The sequence below is a fragment of the Podarcis filfolensis genome, assembly GCF_964270895.1.
Source record: "Podarcis filfolensis genome assembly, chromosome: 12".
Taxonomy (NCBI): Eukaryota; Metazoa; Chordata; class Lepidosauria; order Squamata; family Lacertidae; genus Podarcis; species Podarcis filfolensis.
The window spans coordinates 34,422,870-34,446,107 of record NC_139614.1 but is presented as its reverse complement, the minus strand read 5'-3'; the positions used below and the strand labels follow the sequence as shown (position 1 = coordinate 34,446,107).

The 23,238-nt window shown below is 42.5% G+C and overlaps 1 protein-coding gene and 1 long non-coding RNA gene across 3 annotated transcripts in view; one reads left to right on the top strand and one right to left on the bottom strand.

The window, feature by feature from the left end:
• Positions 1 to 23,238, top strand: part of CUBN (cubilin) — a 137,269-nt gene that overhangs the window by 46,253 nt on the left and 67,778 nt on the right. For both annotated transcript variants that reach the window (XM_083578438.1, XM_083578439.1), the window contains 2 exons: positions 9,961 to 10,120; positions 20,797 to 20,978. In XM_083578438.1, coding sequence (XP_083434564.1) covers positions 9,961 to 10,120; positions 20,797 to 20,978 — 342 coding nt within the window. The remainder of the gene's footprint in view (positions 1 to 9,960; positions 10,121 to 20,796; positions 20,979 to 23,238) is intronic.
• On the bottom strand, positions 19,591 to 23,145 carry LOC310745894. Its single transcript, XR_014540436.1, has 3 exons — positions 23,005 to 23,145; positions 21,912 to 21,985; positions 19,591 to 19,698 (listed from the first exon to the last, which is right to left on the bottom strand). It is a non-coding gene; the product is annotated as an uncharacterized lncRNA (long non-coding RNA).

Here is a 23,238-nt window from a genome sequence, read left to right as displayed (position 1 = left end):
GAAAGAAGCTTACTAAACTAAATGCTGATTCACACTGTGCTTGAAATGCATGACTTTTTAACATGGATAATTTGTAAAACTGCACACCCTTCCAGAAATGCCCTTTGCCTCATTTTTATTTTGTATTGAATTTTTAAAGAATAGGTAAAGGTAAAGGGACCCCTGATCATTAAGTCCAGTCGTGGCCGACTCTGGGGTTGCGGCGCTCATCTCGCTTTATTGGCCAAGGGAGCTGGCGTACAGCTTCCGGGTCATGTGGCCAGCATGACTAAGCCGCTTCTGGCAAACCAGAGCAGTGCACGGAAACGCCGTTCACCTTTCCGCCAGAGTGGGACCCATTTATCTACTTGCACTTTGATGTGCTTTCGAACTGCTAGGTTGGCAGGAGCAGGGACCGAGCAACGGGAGCTCACTCCGTCAAGGAGATTCGAACCGCCGACCTTCTGATCGGCAAGTCCTAGGCTCTGTGGTTTAACCCACAGCGCCACCCACGGCCCTTTTTAAAGCATACAGGACAACAACAAAAAAACTAATTTGAATAAAAAGAAAGATAGAAAAACAAAGCCCTCTTTCAGAGGTAGATCTTAACCCTTGTCTCACACAGAAGGGGTAGACCCTCCCAAATCTCACCTGGGAGCTTCCCTTTCTTCTCCCAGCTGCCCAATCTTGAGAAATCTTCCCTTCCCTGCCTCTCACACAGGGTCCCTCACCAACCAACCATCACTTTCATCTGCAGAAATGCCCTTTGCTTCTTCTGTCACCCTCCCCAGCCCTATTTTTTCTCGGGCTGCCACTGATGCATGCATTTCTGCTCCTCTACTTTATGTACATTTAGAAAATATCTTAATACTTCAGTGACACTCAAAGCAAATATTACCACCAGTAGATCTTTGTTGTTGTTTTCAACTTTATACAGATATAGTAAGTGATTTAAAGCTTGAGGTAAGTCTCCAAGGCATTGGTTCCTCTAAAACATGGGTTGCCAATGTGGCACCCGGGGGCACCCAGGCACCTTCAGAGGCCTTCCGTGGCACTCAGTGGGGTCTCCTCATAGGCTCCTTCTAGGCTTGAAAGAATCATTCTGTTGTAGCTAATAGAATGGGCTGTGGTGTGTGCTTGGTCATGGCGTGTGTGGCCCATGGCAGTTCCCTAGTTTGCAAATAGGGATGGGGAGACATTCAGTTCACTTTTTATTTAAATGTTAACTTGCCGTATTCGCATTTTCTGAAACACAACAAGAACCAGAGTACAGCCCCCACTTTCAAATTTGCACTTCTCCAAATTTTGCAATGCAATTATCCAGCCAAGTTGTCTTCTTCTTTGGTGATCACTCATAGCCAAGTAAGATTGTCTTCCATAAACACCGTTTTAACAGTGAGTCTATAAGTGATTGTGGAGGCCAATTCTGGATCCACACGTCCTTCCACAGTGGGGACAAAGGTTTCCGGACGGGAGTTGATCACTGTGAGGGTTTGCTAAGCATGCCTTCCTCTTAGTATGTTTCTCCCTTTTGTCCTGAGTTTGAGCGTCTTCAGAGCCCATGACACCTTTGAGAAAGGCTCTTCTCCAATTGGAGAGCTTGCAGGCCAGTGTTTCCCAGTTGTCGGTGTTTATATTACATTTTTAAAAGAGTTGCCTTGAGACAGTCTTTAAACCTCTTTTGTTGCATTACGCTTTCCATTTTTAAGTTCTGAATAGAGTAATTGCTTTGGAAGACGATAATCAGGCATCTGAACAACATGACCAGTCCAATGAAGTTGATGTTGAAGAATCATTGCTTCAACACTGGTGATCTTTGCATTTTTGTAACGTGTACAAAAATGCACATGCTAGGGTGAAGTGTTGTGTAAATGCATATATCCATAAAAATAATACACAAAAACACATATTAGGGGGAAATGCTGTGCAAAAATGTGTATGCAGTCATACCTCGGGTTACAGACGCTTCAGGTTGCGTACCGCGCCAAACCTGAAAGTACCGGAATGGGTTACTTCCGAGTTTCGGTGCTTGCACATGCACAGAAGCACTAAATCGTGCTTTGCGCATGCACAGAAACACCGAAACGCAACCTGTGCGTGCTCAGACATGGTGCTGCGGGTTGCGAACGTGCTTCCCACACAGATCACATTCGCAACCTGAGCGTCCACAGTATTAGGTAAAATTGCAGAGAAGAATGTGTGTAGAAGAAGAAACTTGAATGAGAATTATGGTATGTGTGTTTTCTCCTCAATCACAAACTGATGTGGAAATGTGGAAAACTGAATATCAAATTGGCACAATGAGAAGCTGAGAGAAACTGAATGTGGCATATTCATCCAACCCCATTTGTGTCCATGGACCTCAAAATGTTGGCAAGCCCTGCTCTGAAACCAAGGAGACCAATGCTTATGCATCTGATCCTGACATGGTTAAGAAATTTTCTACCTGGCAATCTGAAAGCAGAACTTAAAACCGCCATAGTAATGTAAAGGATGCAAGAGAAAGATGGTCTCTAATTACAGCAAACCTCAGATGACTAAGAGCTCCAAATGCTTCAAAATGCCTCCATGAGGGTGGTTTTACTCTGAGACATGCAAGTCTCACAGTGAATGACTAATAGCTTATTTTTAGTTGCAGTTTTTCTTCAGCTGCCACACCCTGCCTTTTCAGGGCAACGTGATTAAAACGTACAACGGGGCAACTGTGAAGTATCAGCGTAGCTAATTCAGTTGCTCCCATTTTGGTTTTGGTTGTGTGCATTTTTTAACAAATGTCCTGGTGTATTGTGAGCCTTAGAAATAAGAGGCTTCATGCTTCAATGGCTTGCAGAATCATAGAATAGTAGAGTTGTCCAACCCTCTGCAATGCAGGGATCTTCGGCCCAACGTGGGGCTCAAATCCATGACCATGCTCTACCAACCAAGCTATACTAGCTATTGCATGTAGCAAAATGCTAGTTGGGTATAATAAGCCTGCAGTTAATTCAGATGGAATACTCAGTAGAATCATGGGAATGCTCATAGGTTTGGTATTCTTGGTTTGATGTGCCGTAGTCTCACTTAGAACCATAGAACTGCCAAGGTGGAAGGGTCCCCCAAAAGCCATCTAGTCCAATCCATTGCAGTGGAGCAAACACAGCTAAAAAATCCCCGACAGATGGCCGTCCAAATCCTGTTTAAAAACCTCCAGTTAAGGAAAGCCCACCACTTTCTGATAGAGTCCCTTCCACTGTTAAAAAGCTGTCTGGTAGTCAATGAGAGCCAGCAGAGAGAGAGAGATGGGGGTTCTCAGATGTATCACCAGCATACATCTGTCCCTGGAGGAACCATAAAGGAAGCCTGCATCGGGGGCCACTAGGTGGCGCATCGGAAGATGGCTGACAATAACATCTCTCCGACTCACACGAGGTAATTTGGAGGCTATGATGGGGGTAATTAGCCTCCTTAACCCCCCCCCCCAGGATTGTGGGGGGGACGGCCCTTGCCTGCTGTGCCCTATACTACCCCGAATTTGTGGGGGTGGGGGCACTAGGCACAAAGCCCTCCTGTGGGATTCCGGCACTCCTGGACGCCGTCCCTGATTCGCGCCGCTAGTTGCAAGCATCTTCAAAAGAAACATTTTGGACGAGATAAATTGCACATGCTTCAAGGAAAAAGGGGAGTAAAGACTGCTGACAGAAGAGATCTCTGATAACAAGACAAGAATAAAATATGAGAAGATACATCAAGATACGGTATGACAAATGACTGAGGGGGGAGGGGGGAAAAACCTGCCTTCCTTTTTCTTATGTGATTTAACAAGAATCCCCTCCCCTAATGAGTCAGAAACTAAGGACTTAAGCTGTGGATTTAAGGCTGTGTGGAGAGAAACTTTCGAACCAAAGCAATGTTTCAAGACGAAGCTGGAAAGCTAAGAGTTTTGGAATGACGCAGTTAAAAATGCCGTCGCCATTTTGGGAGGCATTGTTGGAGCTCTTGGGTCTGGGAGGAGAAAGAGAGAAATAGAGTTGTTTACATATCGTGGATCAACTTCTCGGTGGGACTTAAGAGCGACAAATGCCAAATTCATGATGGAAAGAGCGATGCTATCTACGAAGGAGATATATGGAAACCATCTGGACTTAGTGGAGGAACGGGAAATCCACACAGGATTATTATTTTGCTTATCGACTTAAGGAGACTAACAGAAGAGATCGTAAAGGAAAAATAGAAATTATATGAACAAGATATGATGTGGAATGGGACTGATTTGGACATTAACGCAGTAATAAGAAGATGATTTGAATCCCCCTTTGGATCTTGAAGTATGGGTTCCCCCAACAAAATTTAAAAATTTGGCTTTGTAATTTGGAATTATGTGATGTGATTTAATTTGATGTGATTGGCCAGTTAATAAATTTTTTTTTTTTTTTTTAAAAAGGAAGCCTGCATCAACCTCTCTAATACACTTGGAATCCTAGCATGTTTGTAAACTGTGGCTCAGCCACTTTTTATCGCCGCCTAATCCAGTTGAACTGTGGGATTTGCTCCCACAAGATACAGTGATGGCTGCTGACTCAGATGACTTTAAAGGGGGATTGGATCAATTCCTGAAGTATAAGACTACCAATCCTATTGGCCTTTAGGAATGAGCAAATCTGCCAGTTTCATTTTCTCATTGTTCCAGTCTTACGTTCAGTATTCTGTATTCCCACACCAGTTTACAAAAGTCCTCATAAATATTCATCAACATTTTAGTTCAAATTTCCCCTAATATACACAGGTTTGTACGCATTATTGCGAAGTATTTCCCTCTAGGATAATGCCCTGTTGTATATTATTGTTACAAATATATCCATGTTTATGCACACTTTATATCAGTATATGCATTTTTGTACTTAGGAGACCAGCACTGCAAAATTCAGAAAAGTACACACCCACCCACCCACTCACCCACACACCCACCCCCCGCAGCATAATTTCATTTTTGAATGGGAATTGAATCCATTTCCCCAACCGTCGCCACTGCATCTCTACTGGTCATGATGGTTACGTGGTATCTCAAGGATCAGATATCTTGTGCATCTGATTAGCAGTCATGGGAATCACAAGCAGGAGATAGCTACTGTGGTCCTCTTCCGTTTATGAAATTTCCAGAAATATCTGTGGGAAATGGGAGACTCTAGATACGATTCATTCTCTTTAAGATATAAAGCATGTTTTAAAACCAAAGTGATGTGAAGCAAAACTTGGAAAGGTCAAGTGATTGGAATGAGCGAATTATTCACAAATTCCTTTTCACTTTGAAGGGGGAAAACTTCACTGCTAAAAAATGCAGCTTTCCTTCTGAAACTATGAGAAGGCAATCTGTGGTATTTCCTGCAGGATGGTTTTGAATGGGCACAGGGTTGTGCCAGTGCAGTTCTCAAAACAACATCCTTGGCTTGGGTGCATACTGACCTTTAGCCTGCCTAGCAGATCAATATCAGCTCTGTTATATTTGCTAAGGATTAGCAGAATTTAATAGCTTTGTTATTCACCCCTCTCAGAGAGCTAAAGAATGCCAGCTGATCGTGAATATTCCTAAGATATTTATGAAATGAAAACTAAGTCGGTCTGAGAAGTAGACTCTGCTGGAGGCTGCTGAAGAAACAAAGAGGAAGGCTAAATCTGAAAATTTCAAATGGCAGGCCAGAGGAATAGCTGATGCTGTTGCCAGTGGTGCAGCTAGATAATTTCAGTCCCTGAACTTAATGGGCCTCCTCTCTGCTTAGATGTCCTTGTGTGTTTTGTTCAGTTATGAAGCACACCCTCCAGCAACATCTGGAGGGCCGCAGATTCCCCAGCCCTGGTGTAAGTCATTTAGCAATAGCTAGAAGATGAGAAGGATGGTGACTCAGTCATGGTGTGCTTTTTAATCAACTGCTTCCTCTTTATGCTCTCACATTCTCCAGTTGGGGTTGCCCATCTGTACCGAAGTCTCTGTCGGGCATTGAGCCATTATATTCATTTCCTCTAGCTGAGCATTTCCCAAGACAAGGATATATTTCTGTATGGGTGTAAGGCAGCAGCTGGACTTTTTACTGCTTTTTGCTAACCCCTGGAGTGCCTGTTCGGTGAGCTGCCATGTGGAGCAAGGCCAAATATGCCCAAATACAGCCATTCCTCAAAATTCACCCTTCTCCAAATTTTGCAGTACAATTATTCTCCATTCAAGGACCAAAATGCATATACTTGGATAAAGTGTTTGGGAAAGTACATATATTAATGAAAATAACATATAATAGCACACAAAAATGCAAGTGTCAGATGTGCCATTTATTATGGGGTTTTTTAATGCAAAACTCTGGGTTCAAGGTCTTTTCGGGAAAAGGGAGGTGGATACAAATGCAACTATGTGATAACCGTGTGTTAAAATATAACTATAATAATAGCTTTCAAGCCTTTTAAGTAGAGATCTTTCCCAGGCTGTTTCTGTATTGGAATTGTTTTTAGATGTTTTATCATTTGTGTGTTTGCCATCCTGGGTTCTTGTGGAAAGAAGGGCAGAATAATAATAATAATAATAATAATAATAATAATAATAATAATAATAATAATAATATAGCCTTGCTTCTTCCTGCTCTTAAGATGTAAGCCAGCAGTCACTATCATGATGCCCATGTGTCCTTCAGGTCTTCCCCTGGCACTCACTCATGAAGCCTCTGAGACCCCCATCTCCCTACTCACTGCCCCCATGGTCATGAGGTGTTGGGTGTGGTTCTCTTTTTCTCTCTTGAGGAGACCACAGAGCTGAAGAAAGAATGTGGAAAAGAGACTCTTCCCCACTTCCTCTTTCAGCTCTGCATACTTTTCAAGGCTCGGATTAATTATACTGGATTCTATTTACCCAAATCCCTTGGGAAAATAAAGTGTGTATGGAGCCCACAGCACTCACTCGGAATTCTAAATGTGCCCATGGGCTTAAAAAGGTTGGCGACCCCTGATGGAAGCCATAAATAAAAAGGCCCATTTGAAGACCTCAAGGCAAGATATAGAAATGACTTAAGATACAAATATCTCTATGGCAGTACTAAATTCAGTTGAGTTGGCTCTTGGCTGTGCTTTACCGAGGACTTGAATTATGCCTGAGATGTTCAAAATTCTTCACGAAAATGCACAGCTGTTCTTTTCCTTTAGAAAGCGGGACCGCTTCACAAATGCCTGTAACCCTAGCTCTTGCCTCACTCTCGAACAGTTAACAGCTGTCTCGCCGTTTTCATTTGAATTTCCTGTGAATAACTGTCCCGCTCTGAGAACCAAATTGGAAGCAGTACGACATGAAGTGGTTTCTATGGCAACCATTATTTATTTGAAAATGGCTGGTTTGTTTTGATAGAAACTGCGTAGAAGTACGAAGTTTCTGCTGTCTGAGATCAAGTTTAGGAAAGAATTACGAGGGGGGTGTTCACCACCTCCGCAAGGATTTTTTTACCACAGCTAACTTCTGTTGTCTTTGCATTCTGTTTACCAACTTGGCAGTTCATTTCTGCGGCCAATGGAAGGTGTTCACATTAGTGTTTAAAGCTCTGAACAAATTAGACTCCAAACATTTGAAATACCACTTCCTTCCTTTCTGTTGCTTGTTAAACTCAGCAGGGATGGCCATCTTGGTAGTTCTAGTGCCCTCAGAAGTTTGGGGGTGGCAGCCCAAGAGAGGGCATTTTTTTGAAGCAGCCCCTAGACTGTAGAATTCTCTCCCTTCATAAATGTTATGGCATATTTCCTGTGTAGTTGACACTCCCTCCCCCCCTCCCTCCACACACCCACTGTGTTTCTCAACTGTAAATTGTTTTAGAATCATAGATCTAAAACCACCACAAGAATCATCTAGTCCAACTCTAGTACAGGAATCTTTTGCCCAACGTGGGGTCAAACCCACAACCCTGAGATTAAGAGGCTCATGCCCTACTGACTGAGCTATCCCAGCTAAACTGATTTTAACTGATTTTTATATTGCATTTTTAAATTGTTGCAACCTTCCCTCATGGTGAAGGGTGGTTAAGAAATCTTAATACATAACAACAACAACACAATATATTGGTGCAAAATACCCTGACTGACACTTTCCCCCCCAGAAGGAGCAAACAAGAGGGTTCAATAGGCGGTTTTGTTTAGTACCATTGGCCTTGGCTATATCATAGCAGTCTTGGGGTGGCTTGCTTGTTTTATCTGTTGTTTAATTTATTATTATTTTATCAAGGAAGATTTTGTACTGGTTTTCTGAATTTTATTGTATTTGGATCCACTTAAAAACCTTTTCTCCTAATCTCAATTTGGAGAAGTGGTCCAGAAAGACACCATGGTTGACGTTACCGAGAGTCACTGAGAGAACTAACTGAGTAGCACTGTCCCTCCCGTCTATTCTCCAACAACAATGGCAAATGCCTTTTCTACCTTCATTTACTTCAAATGGTTTTAGACGGCAATGCATATTATTTCACTTGCTTCAATATGTGTCAAGCCAGCCCGGCTCATCTTGCAAACTTTGATCCTGAATTTCTGCTCCATACTCTAATTGTTAGTTTCAGCTTCCCTCATTTCTCCAATCCTAAATTCGGTTCTGTACATTTCTGCAGCAATTTCTCCCTCTCTCCCCCCATCTCATTCTCTCTCTCTCTCTCTCTCTCTCTCTCTCTCTCTCTGTGTGTGTTTTTAAAAATCCTCATGAAAATTCACCAGCATTTTTAGTGCTAATTTCTCCTCATAAAAACATTTCTGTATGTAGCTGTGACTAACATACATCGTTTTGCAAGCACCTTCCCCCAATATGCTGCATTTTATATGTTATTTTCACAGATATATGCAGTTTTATGCATACTTCCTCCTAATGTATGTGTTTCTGTGCACGTTGTTTGATTGAGGAACTACATTGCAAAACTTGGAGACGTGCAAACCTTGAAGCATAATTGTGCTTTGGTTTGCATGCAAGTTTGAAAAGTTTGATTTGGTAGTTCATTAAATGTGAACAAAATTGATTTTCTTTCCCATACCTACCTGAGGGCTCAGCCATACGTGGGGGGGCGGGGTGTCACAAAAAGGAAGGGGAGGAGTGATTTGTCATGCAGGGAGGGGACTATTTGAAAAGTAGATGCTCCAAGATAGACATCCCCCCCCCCCGCCATAGAAGTTTCTATTGAAATTCTGAAAAAGAGCATGCCAATGTCTTAGCAATGGGAGTATTCAAACATCATTTCTATGGCAAGTCTTTGCTGGACTGTCTTAGAATGACAGGAACCATGAGTCAGAAAATCAAAAGAGTACCACTGTAGGGCACAATCACAATAGAAGGTGAATGCTTCTCCAGACTTCAAGTACAAATATTTACTAATACAGAGTTAAATTCCTGCTTCTCATTGTGCCAGTAACTAATGCTGTAAAATTATATGCTTAAAATAGAAGTCAGGGTACATTGAACTTTCCATTTAAGAAACAACAACACAACCTTGTTGGTTTTCTTACACTCCGCCCCCCATACTTAAAGCAGTGTATTCTTATTTGTGGGAGAGATTTCCCTATAGGAGTAAAGCATTTGTGTTGTGAGCTTTCCAAAGGCATTTGATTATTAGAAGCCCAAAGTTGAGCTAGATGGCACTTTGATATTATCTGACAAGGCACTTCTTAATGTTTTTTTCCAGGAGACCAAACACTGTAGGTACTTCTTCCCTAAACAGATAATTAACCAATAGATCTCATGTGTTACTTATTGCACTACAGAATAATAGAGCACCCAGAGGTGGCCAGGGTGTCAAGGGATCAGAAAACCACCTGCATTTCAGCCCCTGACAAACTACTGGATTAGTGTTTTTTTTTTATAAAAAAAATCAGCCATATTTGTTGCAACACATCTGGATAATACCTGAGACACGCAATAGATTACTATTCCTTTTAAATGTCCGCTTCAAAAAACTGGTATCAAGTCGGTGATCTGTTTCCATTTCATTTCCTTATGCTTGATTTCAGCTTTATGATGGACCCAATGCCCAATCCAGCCTGATAGGCACATTCTGCGGCAATACTGATGTCCCAGCTGGAGGCACAACAGGCTCCAGCCTTCATGTGGTGTTTTTCTCTGATAAAATAGGCGAATCTACAGGATTTCAGATGTTATGGCATATAAATGGTAAGTCAACAAAATTTCTCTCATTTCGTTTCACACAAAATTTGTTCCTCAAGTGCTATCTCAGAATCCGTCCTTTTTTCTGTGGTGGTATTGACTAGCATCAAGTATTGTCACCTCTGGTTTTTTGTTTTGTTTTGCTGCCTGTGGGAGCCGTTTTTGTGTCATCACCAACAGCACTTTTATCAAGACATGAGTACCAGTACCTCATTTTTTAACACACACACACACACACACCCCAACAGCACTGCTCAAAATTCTAGAAATATTTGTTAGAAGAGGCTGATAATTTGAGTGTATGTGTACCAGGAAATTCTGTCACACTTTCTGTTCAGAATACCTCACACCTGGTATACCACACTGTTGATTGCAGGACCATTAGTGCCCCAATGTCCCTGTGCACCAGGAGATGCCATGAACTCTGTTGACCAAGCCAGCATGCAATGCATTAATAGCCATGTTGATGCAAATTTTGTTTGCCTTTCTTCTTCTCTTGCATTTGAGGAAACATGGCTGTACGTAAGTTTGGCTTTGTTGTTTGACCTATTTAACAACAGCATACCACTGCAGGGGGATGAAAACCTATGGCATTGTCCATCAATTCGGAGAGGGGGCTGGGAAAATAATTAAATAGCCACAGTCGCCTTGTCTGCCTAATCAGTTCACACAATTCAGTTTTTGACAGCCCTGCAAAGCGGCTGGGATCTGCCACTGAGGCCCCCTGTTTTGGGTTGTGCAGTTGTATGGATTCCTACTCTGTCTTTGAAGGGGAGGTTCCTCTGCAGCACAGGCTGACAGACTGAAATCCTTTGGTATATCCCAAAGGACTTTCTCTTTGGCTGGAAATTTTGAGGAGTTCAGAATCTGAAGTGGCAGGAAGGAGGAACTGAGGGGGGCGGGATTGAGGCAGGGGAGCGAGGGTCAGCAGCATTGCTGAGAAAAGAGTGACTTGTGAATAGGAAGACAGCTCTTCAGCTGAAACCCAGCAGGGGAAGTATTACTGAACAACAGGAGTAAGATCTCAGGACTGCGAGGTGATGTCATCCTAGAGCCAGACAAAGGAAGAGGGGGAAAGGGCCTTTTTCTTCCCCCTGTGGAGACAGATGACATCACCCTCCTTTGAGGGGCTGCAGCATTAACTTATCTTTTCTTTTCCCGAACTTCTAAATAGTCTCTAGTTGTTGGCGAGCAGTGTACCTTATTATTCAGAGGGGGTGGAAATCCCCTAAATTATTTAATCTTAGCTGCAGCTTTCCCCTTGTTATCTGGCCACCCACAATCTTTCACATTCTGTGGCACTGTAACAGGCTTATTGGAAAGGACAGAAAATCCCAGGCAATCAACTGCCTGATCTTCAACTTGCCCTGTGTTTACTGTTTGCTCAAAAAATTATGCAAGTCCTTTTAAATTGTTCTGGAACTGATTTTGTGATGTCCTGTAAAGGCACTAGAGATTCCACCACCACCCCCAGTAAGCTCTCCATGCAATTGAAATCAAGAATGTAATAATGTGCTAATGCTCCACTTAGAACACTCTACTTAGCGCTCCTTGGGGTCCTTCCCCCCCTTACTTTTCACATGCAGTGCCAATACCAATTGGGACTCCCACTCTGTTTTCTTAGCCCACCCTGCAGTTTGCTGCTATTCTTGGCTGCCTCCAGTAAGCACAAGGGGGTGCAAGGGTGAAAGGAAGAGAGATTGCTCTTCAAATGCCTTCTTCCCTTACTTAATGTTCAGGTTTTTTTTTTAGTTTGCATTGTGTTTGTGTTTTTAAATCGGGCAAGGCTTTGACTTTCTTTTAGAGCGAGTCGCCTTGCCTAGCCTCCTTGATTCTGCCGTTTTAACCAGGGGTAGGCAAAAATCCCCTGCTTGGTTTCCAAAAAAACATTTTCCCTGTGTAAAAATGGGGGCTGATTTTCTTCTGCTTTCTTGTGAGGAGGTGGAGAATTTTCACTGGAATTGTTGCACTTCCCGGAATGCCTTGGAAGAGACATGATGCAGCATGAAGTGGCATTGCTCCCAAGGCATTCCAGTGAGAAGCTGGAGAGAGAGCCTTGCCTGGCCTTCTTTCCTTGATGTGAAAGATGCAGAACAAATGTTATGTACTGAGTTGAATAGGATCCAAACTGCAGCAGTCTGATTGGTCCTAGAACAATAGGATCCAAAAGGCAGCAGTCTGATTGGTCCTAGAACAATAGGATTCAGAATGCAGCAGTCTGATTGGTCCTAGAACAATGCAGCAGTATGATTGGTTGGCAGGAACCACCCAATCATGCTCCAGATAGAAGTGAATCCACAACCTGATTGGCTTACAGTAGAATTCCGGAAATTAGCCAATCATGTGCAGCCCATTGTGTAAATAATGTATATAAAGCAGATGCTTTGAGGGGACTTTCATTCATTCCTCCTCACCACTATGAGCTGAATAAAGAGCATGAAATCACTTTGCGACTCTGAGTATATTTCAACAAAATTTCAAAGAAAGTCATCTTGCCCTTTCAAAAAAATTTTTTTTAAAAAAATTCAATCTTTTGGCTTGGTTCTGGTTTGCCCACCTCTTGGTATTCTTTTGAATCTGTCCATGCCTTTTCTAACCTGCAGTATGTATTTAATTTTAGCCTTTGCCATAATGGTTTCATAAATGACCTCCATGTGATTTAGCTTGCTCTCATTTTTAAGTTCCTGCGGTAACCATAGGTGAGTTTGGAACAAGAGAGGCATATATCAAATAGAAAGTCACAGGGCTGTGAACACATTTTCAACTCTCTTCTCAATGTACACATGGCTGCAGCACAGATGTGGAGAGCTTTAAGGTCTTCCAGAAGCTGCTGAACTACAACTCCCATCAGCCCCAGCAATCGTGGCCAGGGAAGATAGGAGTTCCTCACACCTGCTGTAGCAAATTGGCAAACTGAATGTCTCTGCATCACTGCTGCCTCCAAAGGCAGGAACTTGATAGTTGGCTTAACTTGTTGTCGTCGTATATTTATTGTCATGTCAGGGAGGAGGTGCTTGTGGGATTATCTGCCTCAGGTGCTGAAACAACTTGGCATGTTGTCTCGGAGGAAACATTTGCTGTTGTGGCTTATGTAGCAAAATGTCTTGGGGCAGCACTGGTCTGAGAGTAAGGGAAGAAACAGGAAGATGTGCTGATATACTACAGCCGCAAGTAAGTTAACAAAGAGGAATCAATGCAGGTCCACATAGCTAAGAACCACAACCATGAAACGTATGCAAATTCATCTTGAAGCATTCTTATTCCAGTGGTGGTTTATTGTGATAGCCCATGGTCTTTCTAAATCACTATTTTCCACTCAATCTGAAGTTATAAGGAAGCCAGCCCAAGGAAGATGTGGTCACCACCAGACTGCATGCTTCTTATTTGTTGTATCGTTTCCAAGCAACTATGACTTGGGTCACCATATGTACTTTCTGAGGGAACTCTGAGACCTTTGTCAGCTATATAAAATAAAGAAACCAGATCTCTCCCTCTTTTTTCTCATGGTTTTTTTCCCCCTCCCCAAAATATATATGGTTTCCCAAAATGCTTTACAAGTAGCTGTGACCAAATTGGTGCATGTAATTAATTCTCTGGAGTCATATCCTAAGTGCAGCTGTTTGTTTGTCTGTACAAGGACTACCAAAACATTTCAGATCCAAATGTTCCTTTGCTTTGGGACCTTTGATTTTTCTTTTGCTGTGCAATACAACTCCTGGAATGTAAGAAAGTTCACTGGGAGATGTATGCTTTCAGGTTTTTTGTTACAGTTTCGTGTCTCTGTTTGTATCTTTTGAAACACCAGTTCCTGCTTCATTGCAATTTTTTTTGTAAATTCCCTTCTATTTTTAACAGCGACAAAATCATACGTCTCCCTCTGCTCCCCGCCCCCCCAAAAAAGACAAGAAAAAGCATCAAGCTGATTTAAGGGAGAAATGCTCCTGTATTAGGAATCCATTCTTAACAAACACTTATTTTGGTGTCCAATAAGCATTTGAAAATTCTCATTCAGCTATTCCTTATTTGGATTCAAGCAAATAATAATAATAAAGCATGTTGCATTTCTACTGGACATCTTTCAAACCTCCTGATTTTGCAGATAAGTAAAGAAAATGTTTTTATCATTTTAAAAAATAATAATAATATTGAGTGTTTTTATCATTTCCTCCCCGAAAGGAAATCTAGTCACTGTGTCTTACTATGATTAGGCTAGCATCTGGCTTCAGTTTCCTATCTTTGATATCTGAGGGTTAGAATAGTAGGACATTTCTGCAGCCAGAGGAAGTGTTGTGGGCACCTACCGGAGAGGAACATGGACACATATAGGTCACATGAGCTATAGTCATGACAAGCCTGCCTATTAACAGATCCCAGAAAATGCAGAGCTGTGGGTTTGGGTTGTTTTGCAGAAATAACCAGATGAAATATTTCCATTCTTAACAATAGCAGACAGAGTCCACCCAGTGCTCATGCTGATACATTAGCCCCACTCTGCCCCTCCCCACCAACTCACAAAGGAATGTGGCCTGATGTTATAGAGATGAAAGAGAACCAGGAAGCAGGTAAGAGGAGAAAGAAAGCAAGGAGTTTGCTTGCATAGAAGTGAACCTGGATTGAAGTAAAAGGGCAACTGCTCATCAAGTCTCAATGAAGCCTCATTGTCTTGGTAATGTGGTAGCTAGATATGGGCGTATCTTTCTGGTATTGGTTTATAATCCTCCTCATTGGTTTGTTCATGTTAATCCATAACCCTGTTCTGTTTCTGATTTTTCTATTTTAAAAAAACCATTCAAAATATGTATTTAAAAACATATTTTGTTAACTTTAAACTGCCGAGTACTGTGCTGCAACACCTGAAGAATGTTGGGTGGCAAAATTATGATCTGCACATGAATCTGAGATGTGTGGGTCAAGTCATTTCAGATGTAATTTCACAATCAGCAGATTCCACATAGAAGCTGGTAGTCATTGAAAAACCGTTGCTTTGTGGTCAGGATTACACATTGCAGAGATAAAGTATGCAAACGGCAACCCAGTGTTTCTCCTGAGTTGTGCAGTTGCTTCCTGTACTAACTTTCACTGGCACCAGCACGGAATCTAAACACACAGTCTAGCCACACCCAGCGATTGACAGTAGCTGCTGCAAAAAAGAGTTCTAGCTGCATGGAAGCATTTCCCCCTAGTGACTACCAAGTTGCAAAGGTGAAATTTATAAGTCAGTCCTGAAATATGTGTTAAGTGGAGGTGTGCATTCAGGACCAAATTAGGAGGTTAACTGTCTGGGATGGTTACAGGGTATTGGTAGAGGAGACTATGCCAAAGGTAAAAACTGGGTGAGGATGAGATTCCAGGCATAAAAGCTCTAGGGCAAGAATGGGAAACCTCAGACCTGGGGCCAAATTCAACCCTCCAGTTCTGTTTTCTGATTTTCTGGACTAACCTCAGGCCACACACCCTCCCAAGACACACTACTCACCAGCCTGGCTTTGCATCCTCCTTGAGTGTTTTGGCCTGGCTGGAAAGTATCCTTGAGCTCTGATAAGGCCTCTTGCTTGTTGGGGAAGAGGACAGAGGTATGTGTAGAAACTAGCCTACTGTACAGAGGTAAAAGTCACATTTGTAGTTCAGCCCGCTGTTGGCTCTGGCCAATCACCACTGGTATGTGGCCCCTGGAAGGCTTATCAGATGTAAATATGGCCCTTGAAATGAAAAAGTCTGCTCCATCCTGATCTAGCGTACTGTTTTGTTTAAGGGTCACATTAACAATTCACCTAGGTGCAGGATTAGTTACTCAACAATGAATGTTCACTCCTCTGACTGTGGGTGCCCTTTGCGGGACTGTGCGGAACACCCCCGAGCATTGTGATTGTGCTGGCCTGCCTCTCTAATGCCACAGCCATCAGAGGTTCCCACCAAACCTCAATTTAAATTATCCAATTGGCAGCATTGGTGGAGGCGGGGTCAGCCAAGTGGGCCGTTAGTGAGCAGGCTTCACTCCGGTCTGCTCATGACGTTTATTAGAGCACCCAGTAAAATAAATCTACATAGATACTAGGAAGATTGTCAGCAATCCACCCCCGCCAAAAAAGCTCAACAACTCTAGGCATTTCCTCAGTTTTGAGTCCCAAAAAATAGGGGTAATTTTGTACACAGGGGCATGTTATATACAGAAAAATATGGTATTTGGATTACTTTGTATGATTTTATTATCTTATTGTTTAAACTTACCCCAATAAAGGCCAATAACAAATAACAACATATTGAAGAATTTTCATTAACTTAGACATGAACGTAATTTATCAGGAAGACTAACCCATGTACAAATCCAAGTGTTTGGCACAGGAGTTGCTGAACTAGAAAGCCTGCGAGCTAAGTTTTGGACATCAGGAGTTTTGCATTGGCCTAGCCTATTTTGAGTTTTCAGTAAAAACATGTATTTGTGGCTAACAGGAAGGGATCAGTAGGAGAAGTTGAGTCATAAATGTCTGTTTAAGTTGAAACATTCCCAGTTCTTTCAGCCCCAGATATGCAGTAAATTGCTGCCAGTGTAGCACTGCAGTTCCCCCTAGGAATTAAACCACATGAGAAGGCTCTGTTTGCTGGGAAAAATTCATCAGTGTCCAAGGGCCGTTTTATTTGGTTTTTCTACTGTGAATGTTCCTCCTGTTGATCCGTTTTAACTCTGCTGAGCTGGAATTGGCAGGCAGGCTGGTGAAGACGGCTTTGCATGCTTATATTTAGACAAATTCCAGAGGGTGAGTTCTGTTGCAATATTCAGAACAAGGGGCCCTGTGGCACCTTGAAGTCCAGCACATTTATAGCATAAGCTTTTATAGGTCAGTTTCACTCCTTGCCAAACTTAGGCTACTACACGCCTCAGGAGTGAAACTCAACCATGTTTGAATATGTCTATGCTCACAAAAATGACATGTACCATAAATTTGTAAGATGGGTTTTAAGATCCATGTTGATTTATTATTATTTTTTAGCAGAAGCTGAAATAGCCTATGGAGCGTCTTCAAATAAACGTGGAGAAAAGTGGAGGTAGCCCCTACTGCACCAGTAGAAAACTGCAATAAAATAGCATGATAGAAACATCTTAGTGTTGTAGCAGAGATGGGGAAACCTGGGGTCCTCCCCATCATATGTTGTTGAACTCCAGTTCCCAGCAGCCCCAGGCAGTATGCTCAGTACCCAGGGATGATGGGTGTTGTTGTCCAGCCATGTCTGGAGGCCACACATTCTCCAGCCCTGTGTTTGTAGGAACACCACACCAGGGTTGCAGCTACATCCACACAGGGCCACCCACTGAAGCTGAATGTTGGAAGATTCAAGACAGGTAAAGGGAAGTACTTCTCCATGCAGTGCATAGTTAAATGATGGAATTGGCTCCTGCAAGAGGCAGTAATGGCCACCAGCTTGGATGGCTTTAAAAAAGGCTTAGACAATGGCAGATAGTGAGGAGGAATTAAAGAACCTTTTAATGAGGGTGAAAGAGGAGAGCACAAAATATGGTCTGAAGCTCAACATCAAAAAAACTAAGATCATGGCCACTGGTCCCATCACCTCCTGGCAAATAGAAGGGGAAGAAATGGAGGCAGTGAGAGAGTTTACTTTCCTGGGTTCCATGATCACTGCAGATGGTGACAGCAGTCATGAAATTAAAAGACGCCTGCTTCTTGTAAGAAAAGCAATGACAAACCTAGACAGCATCTTAAAAAGCAGAGACATCACCTTGCCGACAAAGGTCTGTATAGTTAAAGCTATGGTGTCTGTGAAGGTTCTGACTTGTGCCTGTTGAGTGGTTCTACAGGCCTAGATGTTGTGGCATCTGGTTCTGTTGACTCCTGCTGGCCTTGAGTTCAATGGTCCTCTGATCATCAGGGTCAGGGTCAGGACTACAAACCCAATCCAGCTCCTTAATAAATTTTGTTCCCCCACCAACATTTTTTTTTTAAGAAAAGTGTTAAGTAGAATTTGAAACTTGAGTTATTTTTAAAAAATGCATCTTTTTTTGAAGAACGGATGTGCAGAGCGTGAAAATAACATCTGCTGAAAAGTAGAAATTGGCTCCAGGACCTCAGGGGAACTAACAGCTGGTCCTCCCCATCCCCGCCTGCTACAAGCTGAGTAGAAGCCACATCCTCCGGGGAACGCCTATTAGTGGCTTCCCTTGGCCTTGTCTTTCCTGCCCTTTGTTGCTAATTTATGCCTTTTTTTCTAATCGGGATGGGCCATATGTTGTTTGGTGGAGCATAGGCCTCGACCAATCCGTATGCATCTCTGCCTCGATAAGAGGGTGGTAGTAAAAGATTGAATTGACGATTTTAGACCCTTGCCTCCCTAGAGACTATATGTGCAACGAATACAGTGAAATAAAGGAAATGATTCATCTCAAATCCTGCCCACCCACCCCCCTTTATGAGAAAACCAGCTGCAAAGGAGTCTGGCATTTATTTCTGCATTTCTAATGACTCACGGTGAAATGTATAGTAGGAAACGATGTGACAATGTGTGTGTAGGGAAAGGCTTTTGCATGTTTTTACAGCAAATCAACACTTGGAACTTCTTCCATTTTGGCCCCAGAATGCGTCCCTCTTCTGGCCAGCTAAATTATTTGAGAAGAAACCCACAGATTCCAGCTAACTTGGATGGGCAGCTTTGGAAAATATAGAAGAAACAGAATCCCAGTTTGTACAGAAATTAGTCAGCATCTCAAAGTGGTCAAGATCCTATCAGAATCTCCTTGATAACCTTAAGGGTAGCTGCTTTCGTTCAGAGGGAGATTATGCATTGGAGCAGGGCCTTCTCAATGGTGGAATGCCACTCCCCCCTAAAGTTTACGTGTCCCCCACCCCTACAGGCCATGGCAATTGTTTTATTTCACTGGGTTATTTGCTTTGACTGATTTTATTTGGTTCCTGAATCTTGCATATATTATTGACTTCCTGCTGTATTGCACTGCTAGTCTTTATCTTAATTGTGTGTCTCTGTGTGGGTGGGTTGTTGTTGTTTTTTTAAAAAAATACCTAATTTGGAGACCTATGAACAGAAAAGCAGGTTAGAAACATTTAAATAAATAATGAAAATGAAATGTAAACCACTACTCCCCTTCTCCTGCAATATGCAGCCCGAGGAGAGCATTGGGTGTGTTTTAGGCTGCATTCTCAATACACACGGTGGAGAGACCTGACATACTTCTTGGTGGCCAACATGAACTGAATTCTGCACTCTAGAATTTACCCACAACTTCCTGCAACATACAGGAAGTCTGTGGCAAACGTAGACAGGTCAAGGTAGAAAGTGTTCACTCTAGCTTTAGTCTGAAAACTGGACTTGATACTTTTAATTACATGTGAATTGGGCATGCATACCTTTTTAATATTATTTTTATTGGTTTTCCAAATTAATACAAATCGGTCCAAATTATTTAAATTTAATGCAATTTCTTTCTTCTTCTTCTTTTTTAAAAAAGTAGGTTTCCCGCTCCTATTGCAAACATATGCCCATTACTTCCTGATGTAGCCATTTCATTCTTCTTTCATCTCCTCTTCATCCTTCTCCTGATGTTAGTCCAAGCATACCTTTTAAGCATATTATTAGCATAAATGTTTTTGCACTTGGATGGTTATTTCCCTACTATCCTTAACTAGATCCACTTCAGTTGTGATTTTTCAGATCCATTTCAACTGGGCTTCGGGCCCAGTTTTGATGCTGAGACTGCCTTGGTCACCCTGTATGATATCTTCTGTTGGGAGAGAGATTGGTGGAATGAGTCCCTGTTGATTCTCCTTTATCTCTCAGCATCTCTCAGTACCACTGAGCATGGGGTTCTTGAGGGCTCATCCACACAAAGCATGGGTCTGAGCCGTTTGCTGCTTGTCTGGTGTTTTCTAGACATGGTTTTGCCTTTGCCACACTGCTTTCCCCCAGGAAACCTGTTCTTTAGTGCTAAATTGGAACCAATAGCAACCTGAGGAATACCCAGTTGCCATTTTTTCCAAGTCAGCACTAAAACATAGGCTTTCCCAGGGGAAAGCTGTGGGGCAAACTGAAGTGTGGGTGAGCCCAGAGTAGAGCTATTTTTCATGGTTCTGCTGCTACTTGGATTGTTGGCTCCAGTTGGAGAGTCTCATGTGGGAATATGCAGGGTTCAGTTTTATCCCCCATGATCAAACCACTGATGGGGGTCAGCCAGAGTTTGGAGTGCACTGCCATCAGTATGCTGATAACACGCAATGCTACTTCTTTACAGCTCAAGCAGCTGTGGCCGTGGATGTGCTGGATCGGCGCCTGGGTCTAAGTAATGGACTGAATAAGGACCAACAAAGTGAAGCTCAATCTAGATAAGACTGAGACACTGTCAGTGGGTGGTTCCTCTGCCTGGATGAATGGAATGCATCCTGCTCTGAATGGGGTTAACCTGGACATCTGCACACCACCAATGATGGAATGTTTGTCCTGATTTGGTGTTCATCTTAAGTTGGGTGGGGTAGTTATGTATGATGGAGATGATAAACTCTTTTATGATAATTGTTTTCTGACTATATTGTTAACTTGCTTATTTTGTTACTGTATTTTTACCCTGGATGCAAATCACTTTGGAACATTTTTTTAGTGGAAATCAATATGTACATTTGACAAAAACTGAAACCTAACTGTGCTGCCTACTTTTTTTCCAGGGTGTGGCGCAGAGCTTTCTGGGACATCTGGATCTTTCCATAGCCCAGGATATCCAAACAAGTACCCTAACAATAGGGAATGTCACTGGTATATTCACACAGCCCCGGGTAGTAGCATTCAACTCACCATAGTGGAATTTGACGTTGAATACCATTCAAGTTGCAACTATGATGTTTTAGAGGTAGGTGGCTTTTATTAGGGCGGGAGGGACGACGAATCGGAACCAGGTCTTTTTACTGACTAGAGTTTCATGAATGAAAAAGAATCTGAAACATAGTTCTGACAATATGGATATGTCCCAGTTACCAGCCCCCTCTATTTGACACCTGAACCTGAGGTGCAAGCACACCTGAGAAGCTGGTTTTGGTTTTTGCATGATGTACCACAGAGTTTTCAGATCCATTGATAAAGACTACCTCTTTTATCAAGAGAGTTCATATTATCTTCTTGCCACCCCTCAGATTAGAAGTCACATGTTCCTAAAATGATTCATGAAAGCTGATCAATCTGAAAGATATCCCTAACTAAGAGGAAACAGGGAGTTTTAATTAACTATCAGGAGTTACTGTATGAATTTCTCTTCTTCCCCATCTCACCCTCCCTGCAAAGCCCTTTCTCTCTGTGTGTGCTGTTGTCTTACAGAAGTGTGCTAGGACATCGTGATCACAGTACAGTGAAACTACTGTTTTTGGAAACTTTTCACAGAATAATGGAAAAAACACAAACTGTTTTACTGTTGGCTATAGTGGTTTCAATTCAGAGCTCTCTTTTTTGAAAAGCATTTCAACCTATTTTGAGGGACTGTTTTGAACGTTTAAATACTGGTGACATAGCCAGCCTCGAGGTGTTTCTGCTTGGAACAATGAATTAACCTTGGAGGCCTCCTAGAGTTTGGCCAACCCACTCTCCTTCCTGCTCTTTCCCCCCTTGAGCTTCAATTGTTTCCATTTCCTCTGCCTCCAGCTTTCAAGGTCCATCCTGCTGCTGTGACCACTGTCTCCCTCCTTCTGTCTGGTCTCCTTTTCTGTCCCTGCAGGTCTCATGGTGCCATCTTACGTCTAAGCAAGCTATCATTATGCTTCAGTCAGGCAAGGGACATAAATGAAGATCATACTTCGCAACCATTCCTAGGTTGATCCAGAAGTGGAAAAACCGTAAGCTGACATCTGGTATTTGACCACTGCATGCCTGCAGAAAAAAGTACCAGTGCTAGTTTTAAAATGGAAGAACTTCCAAGTTGAATTTAATAATAATAATAATAATAATAATAATAATAATAATAATAATAATAAATAATAATAGCTAGTTCTGGTGTTGTACTAGCGAGATCTGTGGGGAATAGAGGGAGTAAAAGTTTCTGCCTACTAGCTATGATTTTTGGCAAGCAAAATAGTAAATCAGAAGATGACAAAAGTAGGCTAAAGTAGATTAAAAGAGGAAGATTGAGGTGACCTATTTAATGAGCCTGGAGATGAAAGAGCAGAGAAATTTGATATGAGGATTGTGATAGTAGGAGGAGTCACTGATGAGGGTGCTTTGAAGATAGGAGGCTTCAGAAGACTCAAAGGGTGAGAGATGAGCTGACGATGTGCAACGGAAGAGAACAGCTCCATGGAGTCATGTGTCCGTTCCTGGGTGCCTCGTCTTTAGAATGACATTGACAAACTGGAGCATGTTCAGAGGAGGATGCCCAAGAGGAAGAACTCTAGAGAACAAGTCCTATGAGAAATGGGTGATAGGTCTGCTTAGCCTGGAGAGGAGGAGACTAAGGGAAGTGAAATATACTCGGAGTCCTGCAGTGATTTCATGCTCTTTATTGCAGCGTGTAAAACAGTGATTGGATTTTCCCCAAAACCTCAGGCTTTTATATGCATTATTTACACAATGAGTCCTGTCTGATTGGCTGATTCTGCTTCCCTCATGGAGCCTGATTGGGCTGCTACTGCAGGCCAATCATTTGTTGCATTCTACGATCCTACCAGCCTAATAGGGTGATTAACTTCCTCCTGGAGCCTGATTGGGCTGCTACTGCAAGCCAATCAGTTGTTGCATTCTAGGATCTTACCTGCCTATTGTTCCAGGATCCAAGCTTAGTACATAACAGGAAGAGATGATAGCACTGGAACTATGCAATTTCCAGAGTAAGACCAGACCCCTCCCACTCTTTGCATGGAACTGGTTCTCCCCCAGCGACACTTTGCAATCACCCGCATCTGTCATAATCACCATGTTATGATTGCTCGGCAGAACTTTCAACTTGCTGACCGTTTCTCAGTCCTTCAGAGCAGCAGCACCAAGTTGGCATTGCAGTTTAGATGTGAAAGAACTTTGCGCCATCCTTTCCTGCTCCACCTCACCCGCCCTCTGCACACTGTATTCTTCTCCCTCCCTCTCAACCTCCCTCTCAGTCCTGCAAAGCAGGATAAAGCTGCATATTTCCT